Source organism: Bombus huntii, unplaced genomic scaffold (genome assembly GCF_024542735.1).
Source record: "Bombus huntii isolate Logan2020A unplaced genomic scaffold, iyBomHunt1.1 ctg00000085.1, whole genome shotgun sequence".
NCBI lineage: Eukaryota > Metazoa > Arthropoda > Insecta > Hymenoptera > Apidae > Bombus > Bombus huntii.
In genome coordinates, this window is record NW_026099340.1 from 230,649 (window position 1) to 246,915 (window position 16,267).

General features: G+C 41.1%; 1 protein-coding gene across 1 annotated transcript in view; it reads right to left on the reverse strand.

Moving 5' to 3' along the window:
• Positions 1-16,267, reverse strand: part of LOC126876605 (lachesin-like) — an 89,203-nt gene that overhangs the window by 42,461 nt on the left and 30,475 nt on the right. The window contains exons 3-4 of the mRNA XM_050639517.1: positions 6,119-6,304; positions 248-331 (exon numbers count right to left, since the gene is read on the reverse strand). Of these exons, the coding sequence (XP_050495474.1) occupies positions 248-331; positions 6,119-6,304 (270 nt within the window). The remainder of the gene's footprint in view (positions 1-247; positions 332-6,118; positions 6,305-16,267) is intronic.

A 16,267-nucleotide genomic window follows, 5' to 3' on the forward strand; every position in this document is an offset into this window, starting at 1 on the left:
TTCTTAATCTATAAAAACGATAATATCCAAGTATACTACGGTGTAACCGAGAAGTAACTTCCATGATGAAAAGTCGATGAAACTTAACCCTAACCGAATTTTAAACCGAATACATATACCCTTCAATTACAATAGATTGGTATCTTTACGAACTGTTACGATAAAGTGCGAGTTAAACGTAGGCACATCGTATTTCTTGACTAACAATAAATAGTATGATGAGAGGATTGATTAAGTGTCAATTTACCTGTCCTCCTTCGCGTATCATGACATCGCTCGATGTCTCTTCCGGAATAAAGTCCGGTGGCACGACGACCGACAACATGCCTGTCTGAAAAAATATAACATTATCTTTTATCAATTAACTTCATTCGTTTATTTATTTTACTAATAGGGGGATTAATAGCCCTAAGAAACGTTCTCTCTAAAAAAGACAACAATTATTAATTTTGATTTATTGTAAAAATTTCATCGGAAATATTTCATTTCATTCAATATCGGCCGTGTTAGTAATCCATAAACAAGCATCGTGCTATAACTAATGAAAACACGTTTCATTGATAATAATACGCTTACCGTTTCGGAGTAAAAGCGCTAAAGCTGAAAATATAACGATGAATTTTCGTTATAAATACCATGTCTAGTCAATATAATTGCCGCATATTTTATATGTCGATTAATTAATCCACGAGTGGATGGAGAAAAATTTTATGCGCGTTGAAAAAAAATGGAAAATCGCAAACGAAAATTTCTTCCTAACGAAACATTCTTTATTTAGAACAGAATTTTCGTTGGAATTATAGGAATTTGACAATTTCTCTGTTATCCCGATCAAGCTCCCAAGATAGTAAACTTCTAGAAGAAAAGAATTTGAACGCACTCAGATAAATTTCCTGATGTGAGTACATAGAATTAGGGTGGAAACCGAGCGTACAATTTTATCGGGGGGCTGCTGCGCCTTACCTCTGACTCCTCCGAGTAACGGTATTTCAACGAGCATGCCAAAACTTGCTCCGCGCTACATATATTTTCCGACACGCACCGGAACCAGCCGAAATTTAGTGTTAATGATACGCTTAACGGTTGCACGATGCATCAAGTCCTTTCTTACTGAATCTCTAAATTATATCTATGGGCATTACTGTATTCGCGAGCGGAACTGAATAACGTAGCTCCTAAATCCTGGCTGTATTTCGCTTCCCTTAACCTCTGCTGTAGTAGAAGCTTGAGCAACATATCATGGAGTTGTAAAGCGGAGCTAGAAGGGGCGTACGAACCCCACCAGTGCCGACGACAATGTTGTCAATGAGTGCCATGATTTTTCGTTAATTAACGATACACCACCGGCCGATATAATACGTAAGTCGACGCGGATGCTACCCAACATTGTTGCGCTGGTTAACAATCCTCGCTTGAATTTTCACATATCTCGCACCGATCGCGTGCTGGTTAAACGTGAACTGTACGTACGCAAATGGGTACGACAAAGAGACGGCGACGAAAAGAGAATACAAAGTTCCGGATAGATTCACCTAGTTTTTCTATTTGCACAGCGAAACTACTGCTCGTTCGTTACTCATTTTCCGCATGATTTCGCTTCTGACTACGTCAGGTTCGAAAACTCAGCAACTTTTATTTGTCCGCTCTCTCTTGCAGGTGTTTTACGTGGGGCGAGCGTCTTTTACTGGTTTCTTCCAACTATGTATTCGTCACTTTCTTGCATTAGAAGATTTATTACACTTGACGCTCGCTGATTGATTGCGGAAAGATTCGTTCGAGAATGTTTTACTAAAATTTTTGCGAATGATTCCTAAGCTGGTCAGTGGGAAGAAGGTAAGCTCTGCGCTTCTTCACGATAAATGCCGATTATTGAAATAGATTTTGGAATGCTCATTTTCTTGAAATCTCCAGTATTTAAAAACCTTCAACGCTATTTAATTGAAGGTAAACTCTCTTCGACCCTATATAAAAACTGACAACATTCGGTAAGTAGGACACCGTCCTATATATATACCTATATAAATACCTATATAAGTACCTTTACAAGCAGTGCAGGTTCTAGTCCGGAACGATGCTGGTTATTGACGCAAGCCATCGTTTCAAATAATCGACATTATTGAAGTAGCACCATACACGGAAAATCATTCCGAGGTGCATTGTGTTTGCCGCACAATCGGCACGACAAGCATATCCGAAAGGAACCACTGTTCAAATCGCACGAAAGCAAGCAGGAAAATATGGTTAGCCGAAACTAAACTGCTTATAGAAATTCGCCCATTTCCTACGGAAAGGTGACATCGAATTTTCCCACTCGACCAAAGTGTATAGAATGGGAGGAAAGGATGGAGGAAAAGATAGAGATAGAAATACAGACAGAGAGAGAAAGAGGAATTTGAAACTGGTCTAAAATCATTGCAACCAAAGGGATGGATGAAATTTGTATTCAAGCTGTTTCCCACCAACGGACATTTTCGACAGTATTCCTTGCGTTTAGTACTTAGAGATCTTGTAACACTCAAAGCGAAGAAGTGGATCTTTAAGTTGGCAACGATTACTGCTCCTTCTCTCTCTCTCTCTCTCTCTCTCTCTCTGTCTCTGTCTCTCTCGGAAGGAAGGAAGGAAGGAGGGAAGGAAGGAGGGAAGGAAGGAGGGAAGTAAGGAAAGAAGGAAGGAGGAAAGAAGGACAGGCATGGAAGCCTGGATTCAATCTGAAATGTCGGAAAATTAGATCTCAAAAGAGAAACTCGACCCTATCTCGCGCAATATCACACTGTGCCCAGGCCAGATGGTTGAAAGGGTAGGGAATAGAAAAAAGTCGTACTTTGCACAGTAGTGTGTATGTTAGTGCAGCCATGCTTTAATACTAGAAGGTATAGCTGTCTAGTGAGAAGTCGATGGAACGAAAAGTGACGTTTGTCCGTTGGAGAAAAATTTGTCCTTTAAGCACTCTACTTTTCTCGTGCCTGCGATTTGGAAAGCACTGCATTTTTCTTGAATCTAATATAACTGAAATATAAAAAAAAGTGACGTAATAAATGAATACACATTTATGAAATAAAACAATAAATAATGATATGCGTAGTCATGATTAATATATGGTTTAATTATATTCATGGCAAAGTTAGTTTTATCACGTCTAGTAAACACGAAAGTGGTCATCGCTATCGAAGAAGGATAATCCAGCAGATTTTATTTTTACAAGCTCCTTCAACAGGAAAAATAGCTTATAAAAGAAAGTTTCGTAGTAACGATAAGAGGTTAAGGGGGAATTGGAGAACTTGGAGTATGTATTTATAAACAAACTGGAAAATTTTATCACGGAAACATCTGTATTCATGAAACTAGTGCTGGTTAAAAAAATACGTTATAGTCTTAACAAACACAGGGTGGGTTCCTTGAAATAAATATTTCTCAACCGTATTTAAAAGTGAAGTAATTCTATTGGAAGTTACATCTAATTTTACAGTAAACTTGACTTAATATTTATAGAAATTTCATCATTATAAAATATCGATACACTATATTTAAAGTGTTAATTGCAAAGTACATTGGCATTATAATCATAAATAATAATCTTGGTCAACTTCCTAGAATGTTTAATCTAGGGCATGATAGAATTTGGAAAATATAAGAAAGATCGTTAAAAGTTACGAAGAAATTTTTTTTTAATTATACTTTCGAAAAACATCATTACTGCTTGAATAGAATGCGACTGTCATTTGCCAATTACATGGAAAGCATTATTTTGACAGCTTTTTTGGAATCACGAATGCATTGTACCCCTTTTTTTTAGGAGTCAAATTTTATTCCATGAATTCTATGTTCACGGCTGCATTGCAATTTTTTGCGCGGAAAGGAAATGGGTCGTCCCGCTGCTCGTCAATTTTATGCAAGGTTATTTGTCTTGCACGCTTCTAAAAGGGACCAAGTTTGTGGAATAGATAAAAATACAAATTTTACGCGCGCATTTAGATCACAAGCTTATGTGTCGCAGATCATCGATAAGGTTTAACTACGAGTTTTACGATTTTCCGAATTGTAGATTAGCCCATGCCCTGTTCAAATTATTAGAAAAAGAATGTATCAACATTAAGTATGAGAAAAAATCAATCGACATGTTTTACTTTCTTAAATAAAAAATACTGATAAGAGATTTATAGCAAATGTTTCATTAATAGTAACAGAAATACATGTCGTTAAGTAGTATCTAATAAAGTTTACCCTTCGTTACGAAGAAAATGATCGAAGCCTAAGTGTTATTTCCAAGGTGTTCATAAGCGAGAGCTGACATTCCTGAACTAGCTGAGACAGCTTGTTAAGTTTCCTGGTATGCCATGCTCCTGCAGCTTCTAGAGAAATACCTTCGATACTTGCAGAGATTGTAACATCGTAGGTAACTAATACAGCCGCCCCCGCTATCCGCACTAAATTTCCATATTTCAGTTATGTAGTATAGCAACTGCTATTTGTGTCTATCACAACACCAATCATAAAAATCATTAGGACTTGCCACAAATATGACATTGTTCGCTTAATTCGATAGTTTGTATTATTGTACGACTGATTAGATAAATATTGAACTAATATTACTTTACCATGCAGTAATGCTAGGTAATCAGAATTACACGGATGCGAATTCCGTTAAAGAAATTCGATCATATCCCATTTCTGCCATTTAAAGATTTCCTAAAGTAATAGTAATAAGAGCAATGACAATTAATAAATAATATAGCAGTACGATATGTGGCGGCACTCGACAACAAATACTGCCACTCGACACTAACTTCTGTCGGACGACGACAGCGCAGTGGTTCGCGCCTTAGGTTACGAACGTTCGCGACCCGGGTTCAAATTCCGGCGACCGGAGTCCGATTTTTCTTCTACGCATCAAAAAGTGGAAGAAAAACAGCAGTACCCCAGCAGCGACGTCTACAGCCAGCAGCTACAAGTATCACGGACAACATATACACCTCAGATATATTATACATTTATGTGGTAACTTATGTGGATCTTAGAGTAAGGACAAGTAATGATGTTTTATTTAGAGTTTAGTTTAGTTTAATAAGCGATACTCAATACAAAGGACCGATTACAATATCGTCGCACGTCTTATTATCATACTCTCCGGCTCCTCCACTTACACTCTCTGACTTCTCGACTCAGACTGCCCAGTCTCAACTCACATTCTAGCCGTTCTAGCATCCCTTTGTCTTTTCCTAGGCCCACCACACACGTATTCCGCAGACGCTCGTTGCCAGGGTCACGTAGGCCTTTTCTACAAAACTATGCACTTGAAAAGATCGACGACACATTGATGGACCCGACGGCGCCTCGGCTCTCGCGACATTGTTCATGGTTAACTCGATGTTTCTTAGGCCCTTTTCCCGATACTACATTTATGGAAATGAGAGATTTCTCTTCGAAAAACAAGATTTCCCGTGTCTTTCCCTTGTTATTTTTATAAATATGAATAAGCTTTTTTTAACAATTTACTTTGTTCGATGGATCGAGTAACCACTCCGCGAAGACCATTTATTTAACTTGTTCATACATGAATCGTGTATCGACAAATTAAAATGTGCAAATTCCATCAGTTACGTGAAAAGAACTGTGTAGAACATCGTATCGAGAAAGGGTACAGAGGCGAACACCTAATTGGGATTGATGTGCCCCACAACTGACGTGCATCCTAGAACTTTACTGATCTAAATAGTGTAGGTGATACCGTTTCCAATTAGTTATTTCACCAAGTTTCTCGTTCTGCCACGATACGTCCTACCGGTTAAACTGTGTGCAAAAAGCTCTGACTCTGACCGTTTGATCACTAGAAACGCTCAAAATAGCAACCAACTAAACGCGCTTAACAGTCATCTGCATTTAAATAAATACTCCGTTTCTTGCATCGGTTTTCAGTCTTGAGGAAAGATTAAATATTAAAGAAAATCTTTGAGATTCGAAGTTCTTAATTAACTATTTTTATAATCTTACATTTTTATCTGTTTTTAGTTCATCCTCTAATCGAGTACTTTATACTCGAGTATAATTAGTATAATGAGTATAATTAGTTTTCTATTTCTATTATACAGTTTCACTATTAGAATAATTTCGAAGAAATTACCTGACTTTTCATCGGATCTGTGTTAATCTGACACATGTAGAGCCCCTCGTCTTCCTTTTGCACGTTCTTTATGTGGAGATTCCATGTGGTATGATCGCTATGAGATACCGAGACCCTGTTATTGTGAGTTATTACGTGATCGTGGATCGCCTGGATCGCCTTAGTATCCACTTTCAGCCACCCAACCTGCGGAAATATTTATTTATTACGAGAAATTCAGCGCAACCAATTAATTTGAAAACCTCAATATGCGGTATTGCAGTATTTTAAACTTTCGATAATATGGATTCAATGAAAATTAGGAAAAATCGTTTCGCGTTATTCTTCGTATAAATCACAAAGAAAATCAATTATTCTTCTAAATTCGATTTACTGTCCTATTCTTTAACCATAACTTTGTTCACAAACAAACGTACAGCTTAAAGAAAAAGCTGCGTCATACAAAATCAATTTATTATATCGTTACATAGCTTCTAATTGGAAAAAATATCCGTAAAGCGACGTTTCAGACGCAATGAAACGACGGCTTTTTGAAGTTGGCTTCAATTCAGTTTAGCGAGAAATTTACTAGAACCACGCAGGTTGAACCTATTAGTCAAGTGTAAGTCCTCTCTCCGGTCAGATCGAAAGGGTTAATGAGACGGTGGCACACCGAGCAAACGAGGACGATCAGAAGGCACAGACGTGTTCATGGATTTCGACGGTCGAGAACACCGCAATTTCCCTATAGATAGGTCGAATACGGAATACAAACAAGCCAGATACCTACGCCACGACCGGAGAGACACGTATAGGCGGCGCGTACGCGTCTTCTATCTCCTTGGCCAAACTTCGGAGCGATATTTGCATTTTCCTTAGAATATTCCAAATCTCAGTAAGTCGCAGAGGCATGCTATGGGGGATCTCGAGAAACGCTTGTATTAACAGAAAAGGGGTTACCGAATGTGCTTGAGGGATGTCGTAATGGTGTTCGAAATTGTTTTCGGAGAGTAGCTCTCGCTGCTAGAAAGTTGTAATTAAAATTTATTCCTACAATGTCTGTGGTTTACTAGTGATTCTACAGAAGTGGGAGTTTTTTGCGGCTCCGACTTTTTAACACTTTCAAAAACGTTAGACTGTATTATATTTGCATGGCAGAGGAAGATAAGAGCTGTAACTTCATAAGCAAATTATAAAGAACTAACAATTTAATTTATTGATATTCAAAAATTACTTTTTATACATAAAATTCTCAGTTCCTTACTATGTCACAACTACAAAATTTACTCTAAAACTAAATTTACTCAGTGAACAAATCTTAAGTATTTACTAATTTTCCCTTTTTATATATATGTCGTATCGTGGCCGTAATACGGGCCCGGGTCGCTATCATAGTAAGGGTTTGAGGTATGTAATGAACCTTCACTGGAACTATCCATCTTCTTACACAGTTGAAGTGACGTTTATTGACACAAATAAAGATATTACAAAGATAGCGAAGAATCACGATGATTAGGCACTTGGGATGCCGGTCTAAGACTCGATAACGAACCGCCGGTCAACAGGTTAGTAGGTTTATTTCTTCATCAAAGTCTAAGTTGGAATTGATACCAAGCATGGAGTAATCACAGATAGCAAGGTTAGTTAACTCGTCCAGAGCTCGTACACGAGAGAGAGTGACTCTCCGTCACGGTAACGCTGTCGAGGAAAACTATGATGGGGTGCGTCTAACGGCACGAAATCATCGGATTCGTGGAGAGATGCCTTCATTCGGGAAGTGAGGGAAATTGACGTTGCTGTTAATTGGTCAATTTCCATGTTGGTGTTTAGAGAAGGATGCTAGCCGCTCTTGAGGGAAAGTTGCTAGCGGGAAGCGTTGTTCGTCAGAAAAATAGATTTCTCCTATCTTCCCATAGTTGGGACAAAGACTGCTTGTCCGTTTGAAGGACCTTAATTAACAAAATCCTAAGATTTATAGCGGGTCCTCAGGCTAGATGAACATGTACTGTGGAGATGCATCGGCATCTGGTAACCATCATACCCGAAGAATAGAGTCTGCGTGTGGCGAGCCACGGGACAGAAACCGTTGGAATGTTTACTGTCGCGTGCTGCTACAAATATTTTTTTTAAGGAGAGCTATAGAATTACTCCATACCTTTGTTAGACAAAGCGTTCATCCCGTGACTGCGGCTACGTTCAGCGACTGGTCGTCACCTCGAGCCCAAGCTTATTATCACGAATCTCGAACAAATACAATCAGATTGAATGACAATTGTTTAATTACGCTTATGCTAGAATCTAGATTACGGTGTCAAGGGATTTTCCCGAAGTTCCAAATGAATCTCGTTTTTCTGGATCGCACGACCACACAGAGTTCGATTACATTGTCGCCCCGGGTGCATGTGAACTTATCACACGACCTCATCAAGCTTCATAACATTATCACTCATGGTGCATGTGAATCCATTACACGACCTTAACAAGCTTCATAGCATTATCACTCATGGTGCATGTGAACCCATCACACGACCTTAACAAGCTTCATAGCATTATCACTCATGGTGCATGTGAAACCATCGCACGACCTTACCGAGCTTCATAACATACATACTCTGCTAGATATTATGGTCATTGTGCTTATGATCCTCCGAGGTCGGGTTACTCATATCACCATGGTCACTGTTCTCGCCATCGCTACAGACATCCAACTCAACGGAAATACAACTATCTGGCATTTTTCTCAATCTGTCGTGACTGTATTTATAGGATCGTTTACCGTGTACTGTTTTCAAAACATACCTATCTCCTTCCAAAATTTCAGCTATTACAAACGGGCCCTTAAATTTTGGATCTAATTTAGTTTGATTTTATTTCCTCGTTTTTGCGCAATACAAAATCCTAACTACTTTAGCTTTTGTTTTGTCAAATCCACCTTTATCGTAGCTAGCACTAATTTCTATATTCTCCATTGCCTGTTGTCTTACATCGGAGATATCTAAATATCTTTCTTCGATATTATTGGGTATCAACATGTCGTAAGGTCTTTGCTGTTCTACCGATTAATAGTTCCAATGGATTCGATTTAGTCACGTGGTTGGTGGTGCAATTCAAAGGCAACTGTATTTTGCCAATCGCGTCTAGCCACGATCGCCCGGTCGTTTCTATGATTGTGAACATAATTTTCAACGTATCCATAATACGCTTTACTTGTCCATTGGCCCTACTAGCACCGGTAGCTATTAAGTGGAGTTTAATATGTTTACCTCGACAAAAATCTTGGAATTCTTTACCCGTAAAACATCTTCCTTGATCTGCTATTATCCGGCAGGGGCTGCCGAATAAAAATATAGCAGACTTAAGCGCTTTAATGGTATGAAGGGAATCTATTTTACGAGTATGATGCAGGTATACGAATTTAGTGAAGACGTCGACCAAAACAATGACATATTCTTTCGAATAACTTTTACCGCTTAGTTTGCCCGTTATGTCCATGTGAACTGTATACCAAGGTATGTTGGTGTTAGGTATAGGATGTAATTCAGCTTGTATTTTACCTGAACTTGCCTTCGAAACTTGATAAGCATGACAGTTCTCTACAAATTTACGAACATGTTTCGCCATTCCTTCGAACCAGCAATACTCGTACAGCTGCTCAAGCGTTTTATCCCAACCTAAGTGCATAGTTGATTGGTGCATATGGTTAATAACTGACCACCTAAAACCTCTTGGGACAATGGACAAGAAGAGAGTTCTGCCTTTTCTTTGTATTTTAAAATAAAGGGTACCAGATCGTAATTCATACGCATTTGCGACATCCTCCGCGAGCTCATCATTTTGCAATTTAGTGACGATTTCTGAAATTTGAGGATCCCGACGTTATTCTGCTAACAGCCAATCTTCTGAGATTTCAGCCAGATTAATGTCTTTTCTTTGACTTTGTTAATTATACTATGATCAATGTCTATGGGATTTCGCGAAAACAAATCTACGTGAGCTATTCGTTTACCTTCTCGATACACAATGTCAAAATTAAAAGTTTGTAAGTAAGCCCACCACCTGTAAACTCTATCATTTAAATTCACCTTAGTACTAGATGTCTTCAAGGAATTACATTCAGTAACAACAAGAAATTCTCGTTCATGTAAATAGTGGCAAAAATGTTTAACAGTGTATACAACTGTTAACGTCTCTAGCTCATATGAATGATACCGACATTCCGCAGGGCTAGTTCTTTTACTATAGTATTCTACTACTTTATTTTTACCTTCAACCTTATGCATTAAAGAAACCCCATATCCATCCAAACTAGCGTCAGTATGTAATCCTATCGGATAATTAGGGTCAAATATCGTTAACACCGGCGCGTCGGTCAGGACGGAAATTACCTTTTGCCTTATTTTTTTTTTCATGCCTATCCGTCCAAGTTATGTTTTTATTACCGGAAGTAAGTGCATACAAGGGTTTCATTACCCTTGAAGATTTAGGGACGAATTTTCGAAAGTAAGAAACTAAACCTATGACCTGCCTATGCTGTGTGACGGTCGTTGGTTCAGGCAAAGAACTCAAGGTTTGTATTTTACTCGGGTTAGCGCGAACTTCTCCGTTATGAATTACGTATTCCAAATAGAGTACCGATGTCTTTAGGAAAGAGCATTAGGAAAATTAGAAAAAATCCGGCATTTACGAGGTTATTTAATACGGTGTACAATCTTTCTACAGCTTGATCTATGGAGTCGACAATAATTAGAACATCATCCAAATAAACAACGTACGAATGGTACGTTAACTGCCGCGCGTGTTTTCATAGAAATCTCAAGACTGATCTCTCGTTTCGTTTGTTCGCAACATCAAAACCACTAGCTGTTGTTGAATATAATGAAGGAAAGTATGGTATAGATTATTCTGACCAAATGGTTTCTTATGCCACCACAATTAGAAAAGGGATTAAATGGTACGGAAGACCCGGCATGCAACTCCTTCTGGGGATTTCTGTTGTAAACGCTTTGATGGTTTAGAAAATTGCAGGAAGGAACATAAATATTAGAATATTGTAGTATCGTAGTCGAGGGGCTTAGGGGGGTGTCGTGCGAATTGTAAACGAGCGGTTACTGAGCGTGTGCATGATGGGGCTTAAACAAAAGATATCAGACAAAAGACAAAGGGTTGCTAAGAGACATAAACGAATTAACAGAAGTATGAGTTGAGAAGCCAGAGAATGCGGATTGCGTTGTCGAGATAGTGTTGTTAGCGTTGTTAAGAGAGAGTTGAATCTGTGTTGACGAGAGTTGTAAATTAATTATAATACATTGTCACGATTAGTTCATGTTAAATAACCATTGTTTTCTGTTTAATCCATTTCTTATTAATTAAATTAATATTATTATATTTACGATACTACAATATTTAGACAATTGCCAGTTGCAAAATTATTAGGATTGTCTAAAAATGCAAAAATCCTTGTCTTCGACGGAGTCAGCACAACATCGCCGCTCAGAAAAATGATTCCGGAAGAAACATTAGACGCGCATGCAAACCATGTTATGCAAATAAAAAACGTCGAATGGACCGAACAATGGCACAAAAGAATTTGAAGGAAACAACAACTTATTGACCAAATTGTCCATCGAGGGTAACCAATGCTGTATACTTCCTAGAATTAGGGTGAATAGGGATTTGGTGAAACCCGCTGGCCACGTCCAGACTAATAAAGTATCTCGCTTTTGCAATCTCGCGATTTGATTCGCAATAAGAGGTAAAGGATACCGATCCGCAACCGTATTTTTATTTAGTTCTCGAAAATCTACAAATCATCTATCTGAATCATCGTTCGTTTTCACAAGTAACATAGGGCTCGCGAACGGTGAATTACTAGGCCTTGTGATTTTTTGCTCTAATTAATTCGCTTATTCTCTCACGTACTATTCTGTGCTCCTCCTCGCTAAGTCTATAAGGACTTCTTTGTACGGTGATGTTAGGATCAATTAATTGTATTTCTAACTGACCTGTATTTACGCGAGTACGTAAGAATCCCGTGACGAATGAATCTTTGAATTTTCGAAAAGAAAAATTAATCGACTTTTATCACTATCACGTACATCAGTGTCAACTTCATTAACATCGATCTCGTTTTCAGCGGTTTTAATACAGGCATTAATTATTTTTGTTTTACACATAGCGGGGCTATTTTGTGTAATATTACGTCAAAACCTTGGCTTAAAATTTAATGATCAATCGCGATATCGTATTTTAAATAACTATCAGCATGGACATGAAAAATTTATCTCGAATGTAAAACTCCAATGCATTACTACTATTATCAATCGTTGTTTTGACAGAAAATCTCAAAACTACGGATTCTTTAATTAGTGAACACTCGGCTCCAAAATCGAGAAGTCGATTCGACGCTCATTATTGAAATTATATTCAGGGTACTGCTTTGTAAAGGATTTTCCTCCATAATCAGATTGACAGCTGCGCACCACGCAGCAGAGTCGGAGCCCGCGGGTTCAGGGTTAAAACGCGGTGGCGAAAAATTGTTAGGTTCCACACTCGATTTTTGCACTAGCGACCGAATTAACTCGCGCACGATGGTCGTAAGCTCTTGCACTGTTATAACCGGCACTGATCCCACTTCTGATGTCGAGTTCACATTATGATTAGGGTTAGGGGCGTGAAACGAATCTTCATTTGAATTACACATTGTTGTTATGCAATAGAGAAGATATTGACTAGTGCTATTGAGAATTGTGGATGTTTGAAACCGAAATAATGTTATAGGAACACTAAATTTATACTTAGAATTAATATTAGAATAGTAATATATTTATTTTATGGACGATTTCTTATATATTCATCGATACACACTTGCACGCGTATCAGCACTTTCTTCTATACCAGACTGTTAACCGACTGAATAGTTTACACTCATCTGTTTTCGAGACGCCGCGCACACACATACCTCCACACACTGATACCCACATACAAGTATCTCTACTACGCATTTAACCCAGTTCAACACAGAAAATTATACATATCCCAACAAATGCAAATACGATTATTATAGAATTTGCCAAGTAACCGTGGTAATTAGATACTCGAGAAGCTAATGACAATGATCCTAGGTCCAATAACGAATCCGGGGTCAACGGGATAACAGAATGCGCTTTCTTCCAAAGCCCAAGTCGTACTCGACTTACTTGGCTGCGGTGCAAGTATTGCTAAACTAACTCTTTGTTGAAACGTGGAATATCCATCGAGCATAAAGACGATAAGTAATTCGCTAGTACGACCTCACGGGAGAATGACTTTCCGTCGCGATGATGCTGCAAAGGAAAACTATGATGGGGTGTGTCTAAGGACACGCGATCATCGGATTCGTCGAGGATAGCCTTCGCTCGGAAAGTGAGGGAAATTGACGTTAGTGGTTAGAAAAGGGAAAGCCCTTGAGGGAAAGTTGCTAGCGGGAAGCGTTGTTCGTCAGAAAAATAGATTTCTCCTATCTTCCCATAGTTGGGACAAAGACTGCTTGTCCGTTTGAAGGACCTTAATTAACAAAATCCTAAGATTTATAGCGGGTCCTCCGGCTAGCTGAACATGTACTGTGAAGATGCATCGACATCTGGTAACCATCATACCCGAAGAACAGGGTCTGCGTGTGGCGAGCCACGGGACAGAAACCGTTGGAATGTTTACTGTCGCGTGCTGCTACAAATATTTTTTTTAAGGACAGATATAGAATTACTCCATACCTTTGTTAGACAAAGCGTTCATCCCGTAACCGCGGCTACGTTCGGCAACCGGTCATCGCCTCGAGCCCAAGCTCATTATCACGAATTTCGAACAAATACAATCAACTGTTTAATTACGCTTATGGTAGAATCTAGATTACGATGTTAAGGGATTTTCCTGAAGTTCCAAAGGGAAGGCTCCAATGTCCTTTCATCTCCGACATATATGTCGAATTAAGGTTGGGATTTTGGGCGTTCGATGAACCTTCACTCAAATTTACTATCGCGGACATAGCTGATATTTATTGGTACAAATGTGGGCACTACAAGAGACTATAAGTAATAGCGGCGATCGGATGGTCGAGATGTTGATGACAATGAATTCAGATTCGATAACGAATCCACGGTCCACGGGATGACGAATGCGATGTGATACGCGTATAACTCCACGTACAAGTAAAACTTATCTGCATGAACTCCAAACAAATCCAAGTGGAATTGCCCTTATATATTCCTCTCCTTACCTCTTGGGTCAATCTTTGTTTTTAAGGAGAGCCATATAATCATCCCATACCTCTGTCAGGTACACGTCCCTCCCGTGACCGTGGCTACGTGCAGTGACCCGCTATGTCATTTCGAGCCCGAACCCTTTTTTTTTTTTTTTTTTTTGTACGTGGAGAAATCCTCATGGACACTCCGCTGCTGCAATAATCGCGTAACAGCAGAGTAGTGTCGGACTCCTACCGACTAAAACTCCACGATGACCATCTTATGCGCGTGACAGGGGTGCTCCAGGAACCTCTTATGAATTAACTTCAGTTGCATCCCCTTCTCGCGTTCTCTTGTTCGAGCCGGCTATTGAGTGGGCGTTAGGGGGAGGTCGTTGCCCCTAGTGCTGTCACTTCTTCTGGTCGTAGTCCGTTGGGGTGGTGGCGGGGCGGCTCTGGGTCGTCTGACTGCCATCCTTCTCCATCGTCTTATCCTGCAGGGGTGAGAGTTTTTCTTTCTCTCCCTTTCCGCTCGCTCCTTCGCGAGCATAACTCGCTCGCAGAAGAGGCGGACGGCCTCGTATTCCTGTGACCCTCTCAACATCGCTTCTACAATCGCTGAGGGGGTCAACGTTTCTCCTATGGCGTGCCGCAGGGTGTAGCGGGGCAGCTCCCACGCCGGACAGAGCTCCAGGGTTTGCTGCGCTGTGTCCCTGCCCTCTTCGCAGTGGTGGCAGATGTCTGTCGTCTCTCTCCTTATTCTCTTCAGGAACTCGCCGAACACGCCGTGTCCGGTGAGCACTTGTGTCATCCTGAATGTGAGTGGGAGGCCGTGGCGGCTCCTCCATGCCTCCCAGTTTGGTAGGACCGCATCCGCGCCTCGGTGTTCGCTTCTCCCGTTGATCAGTTGGGATCGCCACAGGTTCCATATGTCTTCCTCGGCGGTTCCCGTGTCGTTTGGAGCCGCCTGCTCGGTGGTGTCTTGTCCCGGGTGCCATTCTCTCAGGCGGGTGTATCTCTTTTTGAGCGCCAGCGCCCGCAGCTCCCACGGGGGGGACGCGGCTAGGGTGGACGTCGACGCGTGAGACACCGTCCGGTATCCCCTAATGATTCTGATGGCGGTCACTCTGTGCAGCCTTCTCAGGAGCAGAATGCTGCGACGGCTTGCCATCAGGTCGTCCGCCCATACTGGGGCCCCGTACATCACTCGTGACCGAACGACGCCCTCGTAAAGTCGGCGCACCGCGTCTCCGCCCCACCGATGTTCGGTAGTAGGCCGCACAGGGCATTGGCAGCCGCTGGCACCTTCGGGATCAGTGAGTCGAAGTGCGGCTCGAACGTCCACTGGCTGTTGATGGTGAGTCCCAGATACTTCATCTGTGATCCCACCCGGACGGTTTCACTTGCCATGTTTATGCATAGGCGGGGCGGTGGTGTCCCTCGCCTCTTCCTGTCAAAGAACCAGGTGGTCTCCGACTTCGCAGGGGAGACTCTCAGGCCCAGTTCGTTCACGGCACGGGTCGCACAGGCCGTTGCGATTCCGACAATGCGCAGCGTCTCGTGCCAGCCACGACCCTCGACCAGGATTAGGGAGTCGTCCGCATAGCATACCATGGCCGCGCCTGGGGGTAGCGGGCATCGCAGTACCTCGTCGTACGCAACGTTCCATAGTATGGGGCCCAGCACCGAGCCCTGCGGGACGCCACGCTCGACGGATCGCTTTTCCTCTCCTTCCTTACTGGTGTAGCACACCCACCTGTCGTCGAGGTAGGCTCGGATCAATCGGACGAGGTAGCTGGGAACCTCGAAGTGCTCCAGGGTCGTCACTATCCTGTCCCATGGCATGGTGTTGAACGCGTTGACGATGTCCAGGGAAACCGCCAGCGCCACGCCTTTCCGGGAGACCATGTCCTCCGCAAACGCTCGCACGCGTCTGACCGCGTCAATCGTCGAGC